At 40.6% G+C, this 21,125-nt stretch overlaps 2 protein-coding genes across 2 annotated transcripts; both read left to right on the top strand.

Moving 5' to 3' along the window:
• Positions 1 to 565: 565 nt before the first annotated feature.
• me2 (malic enzyme 2, NAD(+)-dependent, mitochondrial) lies at positions 566 to 14,747 on the top strand. Its single transcript, XM_061767867.1, has 15 exons — positions 566 to 704; positions 3,638 to 3,786; positions 6,270 to 6,403; positions 6,476 to 6,625; positions 7,362 to 7,437; positions 7,510 to 7,671; positions 7,749 to 7,962; positions 8,768 to 8,865; positions 8,945 to 9,058; positions 9,179 to 9,290; positions 9,895 to 10,037; positions 10,407 to 10,509; positions 10,803 to 10,873; positions 12,612 to 12,710; positions 13,314 to 14,747. The coding sequence occupies exons 2-15, from the start codon at positions 3,670 to 3,672 to the stop codon at positions 13,476 to 13,478; spliced, it is 1,758 nt and encodes a 585-aa protein (XP_061623851.1). The 5' UTR covers positions 566 to 704; positions 3,638 to 3,669; the 3' UTR covers positions 13,479 to 14,747.
• Positions 14,748 to 14,799: 52 nt separating this feature from the next.
• elac1 (elaC ribonuclease Z 1) lies at positions 14,800 to 19,761 on the top strand. Its single transcript, XM_061767868.1, has 5 exons — positions 14,800 to 15,084; positions 16,185 to 16,391; positions 16,468 to 16,526; positions 18,045 to 18,252; positions 19,063 to 19,761. The coding sequence occupies exons 1-5, from the start codon at positions 14,928 to 14,930 to the stop codon at positions 19,551 to 19,553; spliced, it is 1,122 nt and encodes a 373-aa protein (XP_061623852.1). The 5' UTR covers positions 14,800 to 14,927; the 3' UTR covers positions 19,554 to 19,761.
• Positions 19,762 to 21,125: the final 1,364 nt, after the last annotated feature.

Below are 21,125 nucleotides of genomic sequence, written 5' to 3'. Positions count from 1 at the left end.
ACTGTCAAATGATACAATCTTTCTCGATACGAGGGGCGGGAAAATATTGTGCTAATTTGTTTTACTCATAGATGAAGTAAAACAATTGTATCATAATTTAATATTTTATTCTTATCTTTGTTTCAATCTTATTTATTAATGTAAGATTAATTAATAAGCCATTTGGTTAGTAAAATAAAAGATAATGTATACAGTATGTAACATTCTTGTTTTACAAATTATTTATTTACTATTAGAAATTTGCAAAAGTTTATTTTCTAATTCATTCTCATTTTTAATTCTATCATTTATCATTAATTCAATTCTAATTAATTAACCAATTAGTTAATAAAATAAACTGTTACATGTCTCAATATTTCTTCATTTGACTTTTTTTTATATATATATTTGCAATAACCGAATGAACCAATTATTTAATGAGGGTCGTACTTTGCCCACCACTGCTTTATAGTAATTACGGTAGAGTGGCGTCATGATGTGCGAGGTTAAAAAAGCGTTGTGCATGTTGTTAGTTACGGTAAACCTCGTGAGGCAATCCCGGCTTCTGATTGGCTGAGCGGCCAAGTTCCTCTCCGCCTGGTTTGCCAATCTTCCCTTCCCTCAGTGCATCAGTGGCTTCTGTCAACGAAGCCCTCACTATTGGAACTATGCCGCAGAGAGTTTCTTTTTAAAGGCACCGCGGCGGTATAAATCCTCAAAACCAGGTAATTCGTCATTTTAAAAACGTACGCCATTGAGGAACTTGTCAACAGTTGTGAGAGGGAAAGGGATCGAATGTCTGTGACGTGCGCATGCGTCAGTTCAACAAGCCTTTTTTTTGGTTTGTTTGTTTTTAAATATAAAAACAAGACCGTGTCTCATTCATGTATTAAAATAGCTTCTTGAAAATGGCCCACCCTCTGTTAAGTTACTAGCGGGGCGTGACAGGTGGCTAACTTAGCCAACTAGCTTGCTAGTGCGGCTCCATTCATTCTTAATGGTTGCGTCAGCTGTTAGCTTTAAGTAATTCTGCTGTACCGTACAGTACTTCTAGAGTCTTTACGCCCTCCCTCTGTTTTGCGAGTTACACATTAAACAGAGGAAACAAAGTCGCCACCCCTTGTGCTTCAGAAGTATTGTTACCTCCTCTTGGAATGAATGGTGCCATTCACATTCATTCATTCACTCACATTGAGGTGACACTGATCTTGATAGCCTCAGACATCCTAAAACTTCACACATGGAAAAGCATGCCAGTAGGTGTGTTTCTGTGTACACTAAACCTCGAGACGATGATCATTGTCAGTCAAAGAGTGAACACGCACAGTGAAATGTTGTCTCATTTCATTTACATTACCTCAGGATCAACAAACAGTCGAATATGAAAGGTTGAACATAGGAAGCCGATAGGGGAACCACTTTTTTCCCATAGTATATGAATGAAATACGGTGAATCGCTACCTATTTACGGTTCCCCAGTCACAATTTCACTTCTTCTTGTGACTGAGCTAATAGGAAAGTAGTAATTGGTGTCAAGGAAGTATGTTGAAGTGATACATCTCCACTGAGAAATGAAGATCTTTGTGAGAGATGTTTGTGAGTCTTGCCAGAATTTACCTGGCAAACATAAAACACTCAACAATTACCCAAAAATCTGTGCGTTATACCAGCTTGCTGTTTGCCTGAAAATGAAAACGCTTCAATCAATACTTTGAACTGATAAGGGGACCATCTGCTCTACTGGGTGGTTGCCAAAAACGGTATCATAGTGGCTCATTTGCTCTTGTAGATCAACTAATTACAAAATGTTCAATTATAATCGCTGGCTGTCATCATCGTCAGATCACAAACACGCTGTGTTGTGCACAGTGACTTTTTTTCAATAATTTAATTAATTAGGAATAGGAATCATTTTCTACATATTTTTTTCGTGTCAGTTTTACACTTTAAGTCTAAACAAATTGTCAAACTAGCTACTGTATTTTCGCAAATAATGACTGGGTGTCATCAGCTTGAGATGAATAAACATGTCCCTCAAATAGATATTGTGTGCGTCCATGTTTTTGTTTTTCATTTCTTCCTACTGGTCATTTGTATTTAGTTTTAAACTCCAGTTTCACTTAACATCAGTTGTAATATACGTAATACGTAATATACTATACTATTGTTTGATACGAGTCAAAAAATACATGCAAAAAGGGCTGCAGTACAGTAAATAAACAGCCTGACGAAATACAGTACCTGGTTTGCAAACTTAGTTTAATGTCCTAATCAGCACTTAAAATATGTTGCATTTTATCGTGGGAGGGGTATTACTGGGCTCTCTGATAGCTTCTTCCTTTTTCTTAAACCAGTAAAGTCAGGCGCACACGTACAGAAAATCGTACCGATTTTTAGCCGAATTCCCCTCTTCCGAGCGAAGAAAGGCTCAATTGTCGGATGTCTGTACAGATTATCCCGAGCGATTATCATGTGGTGTGGGGTGTGCTTAGTGTGATTATTATTATTATTATTTTTATTCCCCCTTCCTTATTTTTCTTTTTGTATTACTTCTCTTAATTATTTGTATTTCCTGGAAGTCCGGATGCCCTGTGGCGCCATGCTGCCTCTCACAGGTCAGTCTTGGTACTACGCAAGACTTCTGTTTCGGAGGATCGATTGTCAATGTAGCTATCGTTATGAGTCTGGTGTGCTGTGTTGATCATCTTGAGCACACCATACACTATAAGAACAGTACCTAAATACACGGCATTTTTTTCCCTCACCATGTGTGGGGTTGCTCACATTTTTAAAAAATTGCTTAAGATGTAAGAATGTGTGTACCAGGCTACAAGACATTCTCGGGAAGCAGCAAATCAAATACTGTGGATGTTCATTTGTTCTCAAACAGAGAGGAAGTGGGTCACGTTGGCCCACACTTGATACTTGCTTACGTATTTCCTTTGGCTTCAGAGTACAGGTCACATGCACAGCTGCCACTTAAAATGACAATTCTATTACAGCCCTCCCCAACCACACATACACACACGCACGTCGCCTAAATCAGGTCACCAAAATATTAGAAAGCGCCCATGTCTTCCTATTTGTCATGTGATCTTTTGCTTCGTGTGGCGCAGCAGTGAGCTAAAGATTATGTCCATCCCTCGGAGCTTTGTTTTCACGCAGACCCAATCGCTGACGTCGACGTGCAGATTAAAGACCTCAGCGCTTCTATTCCTTGACTGTGTGAATTCTCCCTTTTTAGTGTTTTTCTATAGAAACCCCCCAGATTGACTTTGTACAAATAATGTGTATCGTAACAAATAATCTGTACATTGGGAAAATGAGCAACCAATCCAAAAAAAATAAAAAATCAAGAAAAAAGTCAAACAAAACTTTTTTTTTTTTTTTACCCATTAAAAAACATGCACTACATCTCTTGAGGTCTTTTGCGCCCCATGCAGGCAACCAACAAGTTGGGTTTGAATTTACAGTACATGCTGCCAAACAGTGCACTGAAGCAGCTACAAAACCTAACGACACTATTGTTTCCTGATTTCTTTTGCCGCCCCTTTGGGCCGTTGCTTCATCTCCAAGGTGTTAAGTTTTTCTGAGAAGAGTACTCTCAAATGATCCAATCTTTCTCGATACTCTTCTCTCACTCTCTCTTTCCTCTCAGCTTTTCAGCTCCCACACTGTCGACAGTCCATCATGTTGTCCCGGCTGAGGAGCAGCTTTTCCTTGAGGCCTGCCTGTGTGTCTGCCTGCAGATGGGCACACACCAAAGAGAAGGGCAAGCCATTAATGCTCAACCCCCGCACCAACAAAGTAAGTGTGCTTTAAACACGTACAATATGGTATCTCGTAATGAGTGTATGGTTATTGTGCGCCGGAGTGAGAAACAATTACTGTTCATGTACTGTATGCATGTTGTGATGTTACAGTGAAGAAATGGGTTGCATAGTATTGGAACTAAAATGTCTTCTTTAGACCAGATTGATTCCTCCTAGCTTTTCTTTAATGAGAAAGTAGTGTACGGTATTTCCACATATAGTGGCCACAGCAGTAGTTATTTACTTACTTCTGCAAGAAGTGTGGCATTACAATTTGTGTACAGATTTTCATAATGTTTCAATTACATTACTTTTTCGATAATTTAAAACAAATCATACATAGTCAAACAATTATTCTAATAAATATGGAATCCAATAATATATTATTATATTTTATTTTATGGCCTCCATCACTCACAGACTAAGCATTTTATGGACTCAACTGCGGAGAGTATCAGGTGTGTATTATGTGTAAATCATTTACTGGCCCTGTGGGGCAGAATTTTTCCACAAATTAATACTAATACTTGTTTAAAATAATATATTTTTAAAAATAGACACCATATTGAATATAAAACAATATATAGAATAATCAGTATGAGGTTATTAGATTTTGCATAGCTCTGTCTCCTCGCGCCTCACTAGCTTTCTCATTTTGAAAAGTGGAGAAGACATTCTCGGGAAAAGTAGAGAAGACATTCTCGGGAAGCAGCAAATCAAATCTGGCCAGTCGAGACACCAGTCAGACGGTCTCGCTGAAGCTACACAACGTACATAATGATTTCCTGCAGCAGAACGTTTCAGGTCACAATTTCAAATGTTGTGCAGTGTTTCTTGTGTTTATTTCTTCATGCTGTGAATTTGAAGTGCTCACTGCCCGTTTTTGTGAATGGGTTACACAATGGGCTTGGTAATATAGCTAGAAGGTCATGAATGAGGCCTGGTCTCACTCTGTGCCGCTTTGGCTCGTAGACCCGAGCAGAAGTGTTGTTGTGCTAAAAATAGACATTCTAGCCTTACATGCAAAACAGGTCCTTCACCAACTGTGATTAAGTCTTAGTAATCAGTGGCAATATGCTTAAGTATCGTGTTAACACTAGACCTAATATATTTTCAGCATCACAGTGACTAAACTAGTGAGGAAAATTGTTCCATCAGCATGACTTTGCATTTTGCAGGGGGATTCCTCCACTTGTATGTGTCCCAACAATAAGGAGCCTCAGATGTTATAGATTAGTGGAGGAAGCTCCCGCATACCCACATACATGAACATACGCCGCATCCCCGCCCCCAACCTCACCCCTTCATGTGCCCCTTCTCTCCTTTATTGGCTTCCTGCAGACAAAACCCCTCTCTCTATTTATTTAAAAAAAAAATTCTCTTTCAAAAGTGCTTACGGGTGCTCTCTTCTCACAACTGTCGGCTTCTCCTGTCAGGGGTGAACAAGTCAACTTGTTCTAATGGCACTCTGTCACCTCGTGGATAGACACAAGACCCACGCAGGACTAAAACTGGTAGAAAATACCTCAAATAGTGGCTATATGCCTAAATATACTCAGCTGCAGGATACCAGGCATGAGAGAGGAGGCAGTTAGTCTTAGTAATGCATTTTTTATAATATTTCATGATGATGTGATTATTATTATTATTTTTTTTTTTGGCTTTCTCTTTTTAAACTCCGCCAATTAAAGCAGTGTACTCTGTGGTGAAGTGTACAGCGACGCATCACATCGCGTAGTATCAGATGTTATAGTCGTGGAAACATCTTTTTTTTTCTTTTTTTTTTTCTCCTCCCCCTGAAGGGAATAAAAGGAGTTTCATTGAAGTGAAGCATTTTTGTTCAAGGAAAAACAAGAGGAGCATTCAGTTGTTCAAATGGGAAAATTGAGGCCTCAGTTTGTTCAAATAAAATAATATTTGTTCAAGCGGACTCTTCAAGTGGAAAGGGAGAGGAGGCATTTATTTGTTCTCTATTCTCATGGGGGGGGAAAAAAAGAAGTCTAATTGACATTCAGTGTTTATTTGTTCAAGAGGACAGAACACCTAGCGATAGACTGATGCATGTGTCCATTAGAGCGAACATACAGAAAGAAAACGTAGACCAGTGCTTCTCAAAGTTTGGTACGGGTACCAATAGTGGTACGTGGGCTTTCTCTAGTGATACGCTAAAGAATCTCTGAACTAAATACAAATAAAACAAATATTTAAAACATGAAATATAATCTAGCATTTTACAATGAATGAAAATCACTATGTCAAGAACATAAAGGAAGGTACGAATTAAAGCACAGCTACAGTTCAATTGTATTTAACTTTTAAGTACATTCACAGTACAATACATACAATGCAAACAATTTGCATTTAATCTTTAACCAACGAAATATTTTTACAGCCTTTTGTAAATGCGAAAGCAACTCAACAGGTGGCTACTGTATTTCGTAAGATGTTTTTGACTGTTGTCACTTTGTGTTTCCCCAGGGAATGGCCTTCTCTTTACAGGAGCGACAGATATTGGGCTTGCACGGCCTCCTGCCTCCGAAAGTAGAAACACAAGACCTCCAGGCCATGCGCTTCCAGAACAATCTCAAGAAAATGACAGATCCGCTTGAAAAGTAAACGCATATTGCAACAAGCATTGAAAGAACCCCTATTTTACGCTTTATTTATCCTGTTTAACTGTACAGGTATATCTATTTAATGGGCATCCAGGAGAGAAACGAGAGGCTCTTTTACAGAGTGCTGATGGGAGACATCGAGGAGCTGATGCCCATCGTCTACACCCCCACCGTTGGCCTGGCCTGCACACAGTACGGACACATCTTTCGACGACCCAAGTAAGGAATCCATCAAGAACTGACTCCACATTTTTATACTGCTTATCGGGGTGGGCAGTGGGCGACATATTTCCCTGATCCATTCTTAAATCCTGCCCATCTAATATTTATTACATGAATTTAACTGTTTTTTAATTTAAATTATTAAATGAATATTTTAATGTTTTATTAGTTTTTTCATGAAATTATTGGTTGCCAGAGGGGGGAATAAACCAATTGCATGTATGAAGAAGAAATGGGTTTCATAGAAGTAAAATGTTTCCCTTTGACCAGATCGACGCCTCCTAAATAGCTATAAGGGGCGAGGTGTTGAATTTTAAATTTTTATAAAAATATTTGAACAAAACATTTTCATTTAACAAAAAGCATACATGTGAAAATAATAAACTACAACGTAAAAAGTTATTGTAATAAATAGTAATACATTTTTAATAATTGTTTTTAAATTTCTAATAAATTATTTAGTCATTAATATCATCAAATATTAAAATTAACAACGTGACATAAATTGAAAAATGTATGAATTCCTAGTTTAAAATATCAGAATTAGTTATTTTACATATTTTACTTTTGACAGGTATTTTACATATTTTGCTTTTTTTTTTTTTTTTAAACCTCATCGGGCCATATTTAAAAATAAATTGTGGCCTTTGAGCACAAAAGTTTGCCCCTCTGTTATGTACCTGACGTGAAAACAAACAAAAAGATATCTGAAGTCTAATTGTTCTCTCACAAGGGGCTTGTTTATCTCGATTCTGGATAAAGGACACATCCGCTCCATCTTGGACAACTGGCCAGAGACCAATGTGGCTGTGAGTATCGTCTCCTAAAGAAAAGTCAAAACGGTCGTACAAATAACACTAACACAACACTACAACTTGTAGGCAGTCGTTGTGACCGATGGAGAACGTATTTTAGGCCTGGGCGACCTGGGTGTTTACGGCATGGGAATCCCTGTTGGCAAACTCTGCCTGTACACAGCGTGCGCTGGCATCAGACCTGAGAAATGTCTGCCCGTCGTGATTGACGTCGGCACGGACAACGAGGTGGGAAGGCGCTCTGTCACCTCCCGGGCTGTATAATTCCGTCATTCCCTACACGTCTGCTCTCGCCCACCAATCAGACTCTCCTCAAGGATCCGCTCTACATGGGCCTGTACCAGAGGAGAGACCGCTCCCAGGCTTATGACGACCTCATCGATGAGTTCATGGAGGCCGTGGTGGACAAATATGGGCAGGACACGCTGATCCAGTTTGAGGATTTCGGGAACCACAACGCATTTCGCTTCCTCAGGAAGTACAGGGAGAAGTACTGTACCTTCAACGATGATATCCAAGGTTCAGTAATTATGCTCAAAATACTGTAGGATACTGTAGTTCTTCGCTCTAGTAGACGCCATGAAAGTTGTGTCGTCCACTTGAATAATTAAACCCGTATTTGTTTCCCTTCACTTTGTGGCTGCAATTTCGTAGACTAGACGTGGCATCTGTAAAGCTGATGTTTACGGCGGAGTTTTATGAGAAAGTGCTGCTGTTTGCAGTGGAGAAAAAGCAGCATGAAATTGAAAAGAAATACAACTTTTTAATATTCTTTAATATTATTACACAAAATGACCGATATCACCATGTGTCGCAATGGATTTACCATCGGAAACGCCACTTGCATAGCAGACTTGGTAGCTGTAAAGTTGAAGTTTATGGAGGAGTCTAAAAAGATGTGGAGAAATCAGATTTTTTTATTTTATATATATATATAGGCGGCACGGTGGACGACTGGTTAGAGCGTCAGCCTCACGGTTCTGAGGTCCCCAGCCCCGCCTGTGTGGAGTTTGCATGTTCTCCCCGTGCCTGCATGGGTTTTCTCCGGGCACTCCGGTTTCCTCCCACATCCCAAAAACATGCATTGATTGGAGACTCTAAATTGCCCGTAGGCATGACTGTGAGTGCGAATGGTTGTTTGTTTCTATGTGCCCTGCGATTGGCTGGCAACCAGTTCAGGGTGTACCCCGCCTCCTGCCCGATGACAGCTGGGATAGGCTCCAGCACGCCCGTGACCCTAGTGAGGAGAAGCGGCTCAGAAAATGGATGGAGATATATATATATATATATATATTTAAAATTTTCTGCATGTTTGTCATTGTAGGCACTGCAGCTGTGGCCCTCGCTGGTCTGCTTGCAGCTCAGAGGGCCACTGGGAAGCCCATCACAGAGCACCGAGTGCTTTTCCTCGGAGCTGGAGAGGTTAACTGATGGTTACGCAGTCCATTTTGTTTAAAATAATAATAATTTAGTAATTTTGTACCCACTATTGGGCCCATAGGCTGCTCTCGGCATCGCGAACCTGATTGTCATGGCCATGATGGAGTCGGGCATGTCGCAGGCGGACGCCAGGCAGAAAATCTGGATGTTCGACAAAGATGGCTTACTCGTAAAGGTCAGCAGATGCAATAAGGATGCGGAGAAGCTGTCTGTGTTGCTTCCTGTCTGGCTCAATGAAGTTATCCCCTTCAAGAAATGCATCATTATTGATTGGCTGCGCTGTTTGTGTCTTCAGGGAAGGTTGCAGGCGACGGACGGCAACCAGGAAGCATTTGTTCATGACAGTCCTGGTGACGTTCACAGCTTTTTGGATGCTGTCAACACCATAAGACCCACAGCTATCATTGGTAAGACGTGCAGTGCGTAACTCAAAAACAACTTAAGCTAATTACACAAAACTTTCTACTAAATACTGAGCAAAAGGTCTGAATACTTATGGCTGTGTGATATTTCATTTTTTTTTTTTTTTTTATAAATCTGCAAAAATCTCAAGTTTTTCTGTCAATATGGGGTGCTGTGTGTACATTAATGAGGAAAAAAATTAATTAAAATGATTTTAGCAAATGGCTACAATTTCACAAAGAGTGAAAAATTTAAGGGGGTCTGAATACTTTCCGTACCCACTGTATATAAGAAGTCATTGTATATTTAATTTTTGTCATAGCTTTCTTTGCTTTTTGGCTGTGGAGGAATCACATGGTTCTATTGCTTCATAGTGAGACATCCATTTTGACTTAAGTTAGAACCTCAAACACCTCGCCCGTGATGTACTGATAGCTCGACAGGCCCGTTCCAATAATTCGCCAAGTACTCAGAAATACAACAGCACACATTTCATTCATTTTTTGGCAAACTCAATCTAAATTCCCATCAAATCAAAATTTCAATGTGTGTTAAGCGCAGACTTCCACTAAAGTCTTAACTTTGAACGTTTATCTCGGCCACCGGCAGGCGTGGCGGGAGCCGGTCGACTGTTCAGCCATGATGTCATCAAAGCCATGGGCGCCATGAACGAGCGGCCCATCATCTTCGCCCTGAGCAACCCCACTGCCAAAGCAGAGTGTACTGCCGAGGATGCCTACACGCTGACAGATGTACACAATTTACGGCTTTGCAAATGATTTATGACCAGTACAGTGAACCCCCACTTATTCGCAGTAAAGAATTCTCAAGTTTGCTCGTTCATAAAATTTTGGGGGGTGAACCTATCCTGTCATTTGCTGAAAAAATTGCCTATTTGCTGTTTTTGTTTTTAAAACATAGTTTCGTCGAATAGAAAAAAACAGTGTTTTGCTGCCATTTTGTTGCATTTGTAGACAATTCCAAACCCTTTTTTTTTTTTTTGGCTTTTTCTGATTTTCGCTCTTCGTGGCAGGGCTCTGTCCCCGTCCCCTGCAAATAGCGGGGGTTCACTGTATCAGGATTTATTGTTAATTTTAACAACGCTCCACACACATACACAGGGTAGATGTCTTTTTGCCAGCGGTAGTCCATTTAATCCCGTGACTCTGAGTGACGGACGAGTCTTCACTCCTGGACAAGGCAACAACGCTTACATCTTTCCAGGTGAGCAACACAAAGGAAATGCTCTTTATTGTTCAGGAGCAGGTGATGGAATTTCCTCACCTGGATTCTCTGTGCTCATCCTCAGGTTATTAAGTCATCATATTTATTGTTAACCTGTGTGCGTTTGTGTGTCTATGTCCTGTGGACAAGTGGCGAGCGGGGTTGATTTATTTAGATTTATACATTCATGAGTCGCATTTGTATTTATTTTTTTGCTTAAGTGCTTACAAATAAAGTTTTGATTGATTTGATTAATTGACATCACAATGTAGACTCGTGTTTTTGTGTGACAGGTGTGGCTCTGGCTGTCATCCTGAGCGGAGTGCGCCACATCAGCGACACGGTGTTCTTGGAGGCCGCCAAGGTCCATGATTGCTTGAGTTTTTTTTAAGCATATGAGAGTGAAGCACCAGGCTAACTGTTTGATGTGGCTTTTCGTCTGTATGTTGTGTCAATGCTAACTCGTGTCGCTTTTCTGTTAGGGCACCACTGTTATTCATATGTTTATCTACATCTGTTGACATAACATCAGCAATTTGGCTGTTTACTTCATGTTTGTCGTATAGTCATCTATACACTGCAATTACAAATGATGAAATAAGATGTCATATCCATCCATCCATTTTCTGAGCCGCTTCTCCTCACTAGGGTCGCGGGCGTGCTGGAGCCAATCCCAGCCATCATCGGGCAGGAGGCGGGGTACACCCTGAACTGGTTGCCAGCCAATCGCAGGGCACATCGAAACAAACAACCATTCGCACTCAGAGTCATGCCTACGGGCAATTTAGAGTCTCCAATTAATGCATGTTTTTGGGATGTGGGAGGAAACCGGAGTGCCCGGCGAAAACCCACGCAGGCACGGGGAGAACATGCAAACTCCACACAGGCGGGGACGGGGATTGAACCCCGCACCTCAGAACTGTGAGGCTGACGCTCTAACCAGTCGGCCACCGTGCCGCCTAAGATGTCATAATAAAGACATAATATTTTGAGGAAAAAAATATATATTTAATGATATTACAGGCAAGACTCTAGAGGGAGACAGTGGACTGTTGCGTTTAAATTTTTTGTTAAAAATAAAAAGTTCGAAATGGCTACTTTAATAAACTTGAAATGTTGAAAGAGGAAAATATATACAGTAATGTATAATGATCAAAAGTAACAAATAATATAAAAAGTTGGTCATTATAACATGTTTTTACTTGGGTTCTAAATTTGTTCGGAGAGTATGAACAAAAACAAGTACCAACGTATTGATGAATCGCAGTTTTGTGCGTCAAACATGCATATGCACGATTTAAGCATAAATTTGTGCGTACGTATGGTTATTGAATGAGGCCCAAAATGTTTTTCTCTTAATATTATGAGTTTAACCTTATAACATTCCAAATGGAGTTTTGTCTTGTAATATTCTGACTTTATTCTTATTTTCCTCTGTTTTTTTTTTCTTGTAATTTTACAATTTTATCTCGTAATATGTTTTTTTTCCCTCTTAATGTTATGTCATTTCAACTTTTAAAATTGAAGAAATATTTCTTTTTCAGAGCGGCAGGGTGAGCGAATGGTTAGCACATCTGCCTCACAGTTCTGAGGACCGGGGTTCAAATCCCAGCCCCACCTGTGTGGAGTTTTGCATGTTCTCCCTGTGCCTGTGTGGGTTTTCTCTGGGCACTCCGGTTTCCTCCCACATCCCATAAACATGGGTGGTGGGTTGACTGAAGACTCTAAATTGGCCGTAGGCGTCAATGTGTGTGCGAATGGTTGTTTGTTTGTTTATAAATGCCCTGCGATTGGCTGGCGACCTGTTCAAGGGTGTACCCCACCTCTCGCCCGACGACAGCTGGGATATGCTCCAGCACACCCGCGACCCTAGTGAGGATAAACCGGTACAGAAAATGGATGGATGGATTTCTTTTTCAGTGTGGCCCAAAGACTCCTTCCTGCTTCTCAAATTCTACTAAAACATGAAATATGACAACAACCTGAAAATGGAGTTGAAATATTCTGTGGTTGCATTTTGTCATTAAATACAGATTAGCTGGCCAACATTTTGTCCACTCTGTGTATTTCACATGCAATAAATTGTACTGTTTGTCTTGCAGACGCTGGCAGAGCAGGTGACCGACAAAGAGCTGGAAGAAGGCCGACTGTACCCGCCTCTCTCTAACATCAGAGAGGTTTCTCTCCAGATGGCTGTGAAGGTAAGACTAATACACATTTTCAGAGCACTTCATTTTCATTACATTTCCTGTTGATTCATGTACATTGGTACCTCGACTTATGAGTAATGCGACTTAAGCGTCTTTCAAGACACGAGCTGTCGGTAGGCTGATTTTTTTTTTTTTAATATTCATTTATTTATTTATTTATTTATTTGTTTTGAGTTGTGAACAAAAATTGAGTTACCAGGTGGTGGTGGTGGTAGTGAACGTCACAACAAGCAGCAGTTTGGCAGATGGCGAACAATTCTTCAAAAAAGCGGTTTCCTCCTGTTTATTGTTACCTGTTACAGAATATAATGCCATCCCCTACACTGAAAATCATCTTGTTGCAGGGATAGAGAGGTATTTCTTGGTAATATACAATGTTGCGTTTTTTCTGTCATACAGTTTTATTTTTCTATTATGCATAAAATTGGCCAGCGACCCTAGTGAGCGGTACAGAAAATGGATGGATGGATTATGCATAAAATTGTTTTCTGCTAATATTACAACTTTATTTGCTTAATATGACGTCAGCCAGTGTGTTCCTACAATGGCATAAAGTGTAACTAAGCTCTCTTGACTGTGTACATGTATACGCAGGTAGTGGAGTTCGTGTACGCCAAAGGCATGGCGTTCCGCTACCCGGAGCCACTGGACAAGAATGCCTTAGTGCATGCCACCGTGTGGAACACAAACTACGACTCCTTCCTACCTGACACCTACGACTGGCCTGGGGTCAGCTTCAGCCCCGACTCTAATCACTAGAAGTACACTCACTCCTCCTTTAGTTACCTTATCCACTCCATTTATTACAATCACGCTGCAAAGGACAACTGAATATGTATTATGTTACATTTCAGCTGCCATGTGACAGCATGGCCATTTTAGTTTGGAATTGTGACTGTTCTATATATAACTTCAACACTTGCATCCCCTAGTGGTGATAAAGGGCAGCACAAAAATATAGTTTAAGCACTGAAAGCTTTGAGTTGCACTAGCTGAGCAAACAATTTATTGGCATTTAGATTAAGCAGGGTACCCATATTTTGCGATGATTTTTAAAAATGTGAACGAACCCACACAGGGTAAGGAAAACATTTTTTATTGTGTGTGGCGTACTCAAGATGAGAAACTCCAATCGTGTTAAACAGGTATTAACATTTACAATTATCAAGTCTGACCGTTTTACGAACAGAATCACGAGGGAAAAGTCAGTTGTGTGTGTTTTATGTTGTTGGGCTGCCAGTAAGGATTCTATTTGTGTATTAAGTCTCCTTTAAAAGTACGCAATCAGACATCTTTTAGTTTGAGTACACCATTTCCGCTCACTTACATTCTTAAAAAATATTTATAATTGTGCGACGCTGATTGAACAAGTTTCTAACCTTTTTAATTATTCATTAATTATTATATTATGCAGTAATATATTTTCTGTGCCTTGCAGATTTTTACAGCTAAATCAACATGAAAAAAAGGAGTAAAATATGTAGGTCTATTTTTCTATTGTACTGTAGGTATGTTTTGAGATGTTTTGTACACAAAAGGCAACTTTATTTATTGCTTCATATTGCTGCATAGTTTAGTCATTGTGATCTCACACACTGGAAACATGCAAACCTCACGGCCTAAAACTAAATATGAACCAATTACTTTGATATAAACTTGATGTATAGGACATTGTTGAATGCCAGGACATCTTTTAACACCGTTTTAATCAATTGTAATCATCTGTGCTGCCGCTAAAGGACTGCTAAACGTCAAGTTTGTTAGATGTCGTATCCAGAATACAGCTTTTACTGTCATACTGCATGTAGTCTGTTTAAAATGTATTTATTTCAAGAAAATCTCAATTAAGTGTCGTCTGTGTTGCCGCTGTACTGTATGTCATGAGTGTATATGTATTGTGGTATCATAAAATGTTTCTTTGTACTGAATAGTAAAATGGCCTCACCCTCTGTTTGCTGAGATTCCAATATTGATGCCGCTTATTAATAATTGTTTGTTTAAAGAGGTGAATAAAAATGTTAAAATGTACACTTTCGTGTATTGTTTTCTATTGAGACGGGTTACTAATCCTAATGTCTTTGAACGCACCACCACCGTCGCACGTTTTGGTCATCTTTGTGCGACGAGACTTGTCGCAAAAAGGAAGCTGCTTTTAAGGAAACTTAAAACAAAAAACGACGTTTGTGTTGCTGCTGCTTTTTAGCCGCCATGAGCATGGACGTGACTTTCCTGGGGACGGGCTCGGCTTATCCGTCCCCTCACCGCGGCGCCTCGGCTCTGGTGCTGCGGAGCGAGGGCGACTGTTGGCTGTTCGACTGCGGGGAAGGGACGCAGACTCAGCTGATGAAGAGCCACATACGAGCCGGTCGGTCCGAGTCGTCTTGGTGGTCCTACGACCACTTCTACTACTACTACTACTACGACACCATGACTACTATTAAGCTACATTTCTTCTTCTTCTTACTACCTCCTTTCCCTCCAACTACTATTACTAACTGCTACTACCTCCTTTTCTCCCTCCAACTTCTATTACTACCTCTTACTACTCCTACAATCATGCTTTCAGTGCTATTACTCCTCATCATCATGTCGCACCAAAACTTTACCCATTTTTGGGCAGTATGTTTTGCTACTACTATAGCTCTACTACCACCACTGCTACTAGTACCTGATATTACTGCTACCTACTACAACACTACATTCTAGCACTATTACTACTAGCTCGACTACCACCACTAGATAGTAGTACTTACTACAAACCCTACTTACTGCAACTATTACTACCACTACTAGGTATTACTACCGACCACTGCTACTACCTGCCATTACTACTATTACCTACTAATTATATTACTTCTACCTGCAAATATTACTTATATTACTACTAATATTGCATTTACTAGTATGTGACTTTTAAAAGGGTTAGTACCGCTTTAAAAAAAAAGTAAATCCAAACAATCAAAACAGAAAAGTGTCCACTTTGCTCAATTTGAAGTCTGAATTGAATTTTAAGTCTGCTTAATTTGAAAACAAAAAAACCAAAAAAACATTTACACCAATAGGTAAAAATAAATAAAATCTATAATACACTTGATTCATTATGTAGTCATTATAAAGTTATGAGTAGGTTTGTGTAAAAAAAAAAATCTGCATCGGGAGAGAAGCAAAAGCGAACTTTCACTTTCGTTTCGGCTGTTCCCTGCACGAGCTCTATTCAAGGACCACCAATAAGACAGGAAACCTGAAATGCAGATGAAAAGAAAACTCCCATCAATGAATGACAACTAACATCAATGACACAAAGATTGCAAAAATGCAGAAGTTCTTTTATTGCTTTGGCCTGAGCACAAAACACTGCTAATTTAAAAAAAATAAAAATAAAAAATCACTGTATTTTCTTTTGCGTTGTGCTACTCAAGCGTATGAAAGCATGAGAACTAACAGATTGTGTTCTATGTGTTTTAGGTCGCATCAGCAAAGTGTTCATCTCTCACCTTCACGGCGATCACCTGTTTGGTCTCCCGGGCCTCCTCTGCACAGTCAGCCTCAACTCGACCTCCGATCCCGAGCCGGGCGTCAAGTGCGTGGATGTGTTCGGGCCCCGCGGCCTCCGCCATTTCCTGCGAGTGACGCTGGGCCTGACGGGCTCGCAGCTGCTCTTCCCTTACGCCGGTGAGCACGCCACGAAAATACCTTTATTGCCCGTTATGAATCATATTCACATTCTGAATATTGCTCCTTGGACCAGTTCATGAACTGGAGCCCACACAAGACCAAAGTCCAGAGGGGGGTCAGCTCAGTCCCGAGGTTTGTGCTCGTTTTTGATTTTATTGCAATCAAATAAAAGTCATTTTTAAATATTAATTAGAAAATATTTTTCCATATGAGAATAGTAAATACTAAGAGATGCAGCATGTTTTTCCTATAAAATGATTGAAATATATTCTTTTAAAAAATGTCCAAATTAATATATAATCCATCCATCCATCCATTGTCTTCCGGTTATCCGAGGTCGGGTCGCGGGGGCAGCAGCCTCAACAGGGAAGCCCAGACTTCCCTCTCCCCAGCCACTTCATCCAGCTCTTCCGAGGGGATCTCGAGGCGTTCCCAGGCAAGCCGAGAGACGTAGTCCCTCCAGCGTATTCTGGGTCGTCCCCGGGGTCTCCTCCCAGTGGGACTTGCCCGGAACACCCCACCGGGGAGGCGTCCAGGGGGCATCCTAAACAGATGCCCGAGCCACCTCATCTGGCTGCTCTCAATGCGGAGGAGCAGCGGCTCTACTCTGAGCCCCTGACTGAGCTTCTCACCTTATCTCTAAGGTAGAGACCGGTCCCCCTGCGGAGGAAACTCATTTCGGCCACTTGTATCCGGGATCTTGTTCTTTCAGTCACGACCCACAGCTCGTGACCATAGGTGAGGGTAGGAACGTAGATCGACCGGTAAATCGAGAGCTTCGCCTTTCGGCTTAGCTCCTTCTTCACCAGAACGGACCGATACAAAGTCCGCATCACTGCAGACGCTGCACCGATCCGCCTGTCAATCTCCCGTTCCATTCTTCCCTCGCTCGTGAACAAGACCCCAAGATATTTGAACTCCTCCACTTGGGGAAGGATCTCATCCCCGACCTAACCTCTCTTTGAGCCGTCACCTTATCGTGGTGGAGGGGTTTGTGTGTCCCAATGATCCTAGGAGCTAAGTTGTTTGGGGCTTCACGCCCCTGGTAGGGTCACCCATGGCAAACAGGTCCTAGGTGAGGGACAAGACAAAGCACGGCTCCAAAAACCCCCTATGACGAACAAAATGTATGGTTCTTGGTTTCCCTTGCCCGGCCGGACGGGTCACTGGGGCCCCGCTCTGGAGCCGGGAGGTGGGGCTCGAAGGCGAGCGCCTGGTGGCCGGGCCTGTACCCATAATTAATAAAATAAACTCTAAAATACATTTTTATTGAAAGAAAAATCCATGTATATGCATTAGTTTAAAAGGTGATGCATTCAGATAAATTGATATTTTATTTAAAATATTTTTATAGGAAGTACAAGTTTCATGTATTTTTTAAATTAACTAATATGTGTACTGTATATAATATGAAAGTAATCATTGCTAGATAAATCACACAGATATTTAAAAAAAACTCGTTTTTATTATGTATTATTTATTTCGCCTTGAAGCTCTCTTTCAAAATGACCAAAATTGAGTTTTTCCCACGCTCGTCCTCAGTAATTCCATAAATTCCTGTGTTATAGTTTGCCCATGCTTTATGATTTTTTTGTTTGTTTGTTACATTCATAGACTTGGCTATACAGTAATCGTGTTCTTTGTCTTTAGGTGACGGCAGAGCGTGGGCCGCCGCTCCCTCAGGAGCGTCCCGGCAGAAACATCTCATTGGACGCTTCCGACGCTTACTTCCTTTTTGAAGACGACAGGTTTGTAGTGAAAGCCTTCAGGTTGTTCCACCGCGTTCCCTCTTTTGGATTCTGCGTGCACGAACGCGACCGACCCGGAAGACTCAAGACGGAACTTCTCAAACAGCTCGGTATGTCTGCATCTTTTTGAGGTTTATGTACACAGTGGACACAACATCAAGTACACCTGCTTGAGCTCCAGTAAAACAACGGATGGCAAAATTGTGCACCAAGTACCACCTAAAAAAAAATCTTAGCTCCCCATGTACCACCACCATGAAGTGCGGTAGCTGTTCATCATTACCTGGAAAAGAGATGTAAGCCATGCTATCATTATTCACAGTTTCAACATTAACATTGCGCTCAAATATAAGGGAAAATAAACTACTTAAATAAAGATTCAGTTAAAATGTACTACACATAAGAATTAAATAAAATGTGTACCTAAATAAAAGTTCTTAAGTATTAAATGCAAACGTATTGAACTTAAAAAATTAAATACAGTACAACTGAAATGTATTTGGGCAGTGATTCTTTTGCATACCAGTGGTACGCGTACTACACTTGAGAACCACTGTAATACAACAATAAATTAAATAGTAGTCTAGTGGTGCTTTTGAATTTAAAAAATATTCTATTTTTTTAGGTGGGTACAATTACTATTCTAAACAATTTAAAAACTTTAATTAAAATGTTTGAATAAATCAAATAATTAAAAATAATAATTCGAACTTAAAAAAAAACATCAGTTATTAAAAAAAATATTAAATTTTAAAATTTAAATATTAAATTTATAAACTGCCATTTTTTAAATTTAAGACAGTAAAAAGGTTCCCCAACCCTGCATTGTAAGAACTGTAAGAAATATTACGCTTTACAAAGATGGTAACACTCACATTTTCATTTGTCAGAGTTTACATTGAGTTTGTGGTCTTCCTCAGGCCTGAAGCCCGGACCGCTTTACGGGCGTCTCAAAGCGGGTCACCAGGTTCTCCTGGAGAACGGACGCGTGATCTCGCCCGGCGAGGTTCTGGAAGAGAATGTCCCCGGGAGGAAGGTGTGCATCCTGGGGGACTGCAGCTCGGCGCCGGGCGGCGGCCTCGCCCTCTGCCGGGAGGCCGACCTCCTGGTCCACGAGGCCACCCTGGGGGAGGCGCACGCGGACAAGGCACTGGAGCACGGGCACAGTACGCCCGGGATGGCGGCGGCGCTGGCGCGGGCCTGCGGGGCTCGGAGGCTGGCCTTGTATCATTTCAGCCAGAGGTACAAACCTGAAAAAGTCGACGGGGACGGAGACGATGACGACGACGTCTCGGAGCTGCGACGTCAAGCTGAAGAAGTTCTCCGCGACGACCACGTGGAGGTCATTCTGGCCGAGGACTTTCTCACCGTCAATATTCCGTCACGCAGAACTAAACCATCTACGTCGTAACAATTGGATTGTTGACTGACAAGACTCGAGTGAGTCACTTTCCTGAGGAACATAAATGTCGTCTTCCGGATCATAATGGTGACTTTGGATCAGTAACGTTCTCAGAAAGTCACTCAAAACAAAAAGACGTATCGTAATCTTCTTTGGCTTTGTTTTGAATTTTACAAAAATGTTTTAAAAATATGAAATAAAAAGATGTTCAAATGTGTCCTAGCTTTTCATTTTTTTACGTAATAAAAATAATAAAAAGTGTTTCATGCAGCATTCTTTTTTTAATTTGAATCCCGAACCGCGTTTTGAAACGCTAATTTTAAACCGTTAACCCGTTTTGAAAGCCTAATGCTGTTTTGAAACCCTTCATGGCTCTTGAAAACCTAATTTGAATCACCAACACTGTTTTGATACCCTACTTTGAAACCGTTACACCGTTTTGAAACCCTAACCCTGTTTTTAAATCCTAGTTTGAAACCCTTAATCTCTCTTGAAATCCTAATTTGAAACACAAACCCTATTTTGAAACCCTAACCCTATTTTTAAACCGTAATTTGAAAGCCCGACCCAGTTTTGAAACCCTACTTTGAAACTAACTGTTTTTAGACCCTACTTTGAAACCCTAACCCTGTTTTGAAACCCTACTTTGAAACCCTTACTGTCGCTTGAAAACCCTATTTTTAAACCCTAACCCTATTTTTAAACCGTAATTTGAAAGCCCGACCCAGTTTTGAAACCCTACTTTGAAACTCTAACCGTTTTTAGACCCTAATTTGAAACACCAACCCTGTTTTGAAACCCTAAACCTGTTTTGAAACCCTAACCGTGTTTTGAAACCCTAACCCTGTTTTTAAACCCTAACCCTATTTTTAAACTGTAATTTGAAACCCCTACCCAGTTTTGAGACCCTACTTTAAAACCCTAACCCTATTTTTAAACCGTAATTCGAAACCCCTACCCAGTTTTGAAACCGTACTTTGAAACTCTAACCCTGTTTTTAGATCCTACTTTGAAACCCTGTGAACAATTTGAAACCCTAACCCTGTTTTAAAACCCTACTTTGAAACCCTAACCCCGTTTTGAAACCCTACTTTGAAACCATTACTCTCTCTTGAAACCCTAATTTGAAACACCAACCCTCTTTTGAAACCCTACTTTGAAACACTAAACCTGTTATGAAACCCTAACCGCATTTTGAAACCCTATGTTGAAACCCTAACCCTGTTTTTAAACCCTAATTTGAAACCTTTAATCTCTTGAAACCCTAATTGGAAACACCAACACTGTTTTGAAACCATACTTTGAAACTCTAACCCTGTTTTTAGACACTACTTTGAAACACTGTGAACAATTTGAAACCCTAAGCCTGTTTTGAAACCCTACTTTGAAACCCTAACCCCGTTTTTAAACCCTACTTTGAAACCCTAATTTGAAACCCTACTTTGAAACCCTTACTCTCTCTTGAAACTCTAATTTGAAACATCAACCCTGTTTGGAAACCCTACTTTTAAACCCTAAACCTGTTTTGAAACCCTAACCGCGTTTTGAAACCCTATGTTGAAACCCTAACCCTGTTATTAA

The sequence above is a fragment of the Phyllopteryx taeniolatus genome, chromosome 3 (genome assembly GCF_024500385.1).
Source record: "Phyllopteryx taeniolatus isolate TA_2022b chromosome 3, UOR_Ptae_1.2, whole genome shotgun sequence".
NCBI classification, from domain to species: Eukaryota; Metazoa; Chordata; class Actinopteri; order Syngnathiformes; family Syngnathidae; genus Phyllopteryx; species Phyllopteryx taeniolatus.
The sequence above is the reverse complement of the archived record's forward strand: the minus strand, read 5'-3'. Positions and strand labels throughout refer to the sequence as shown.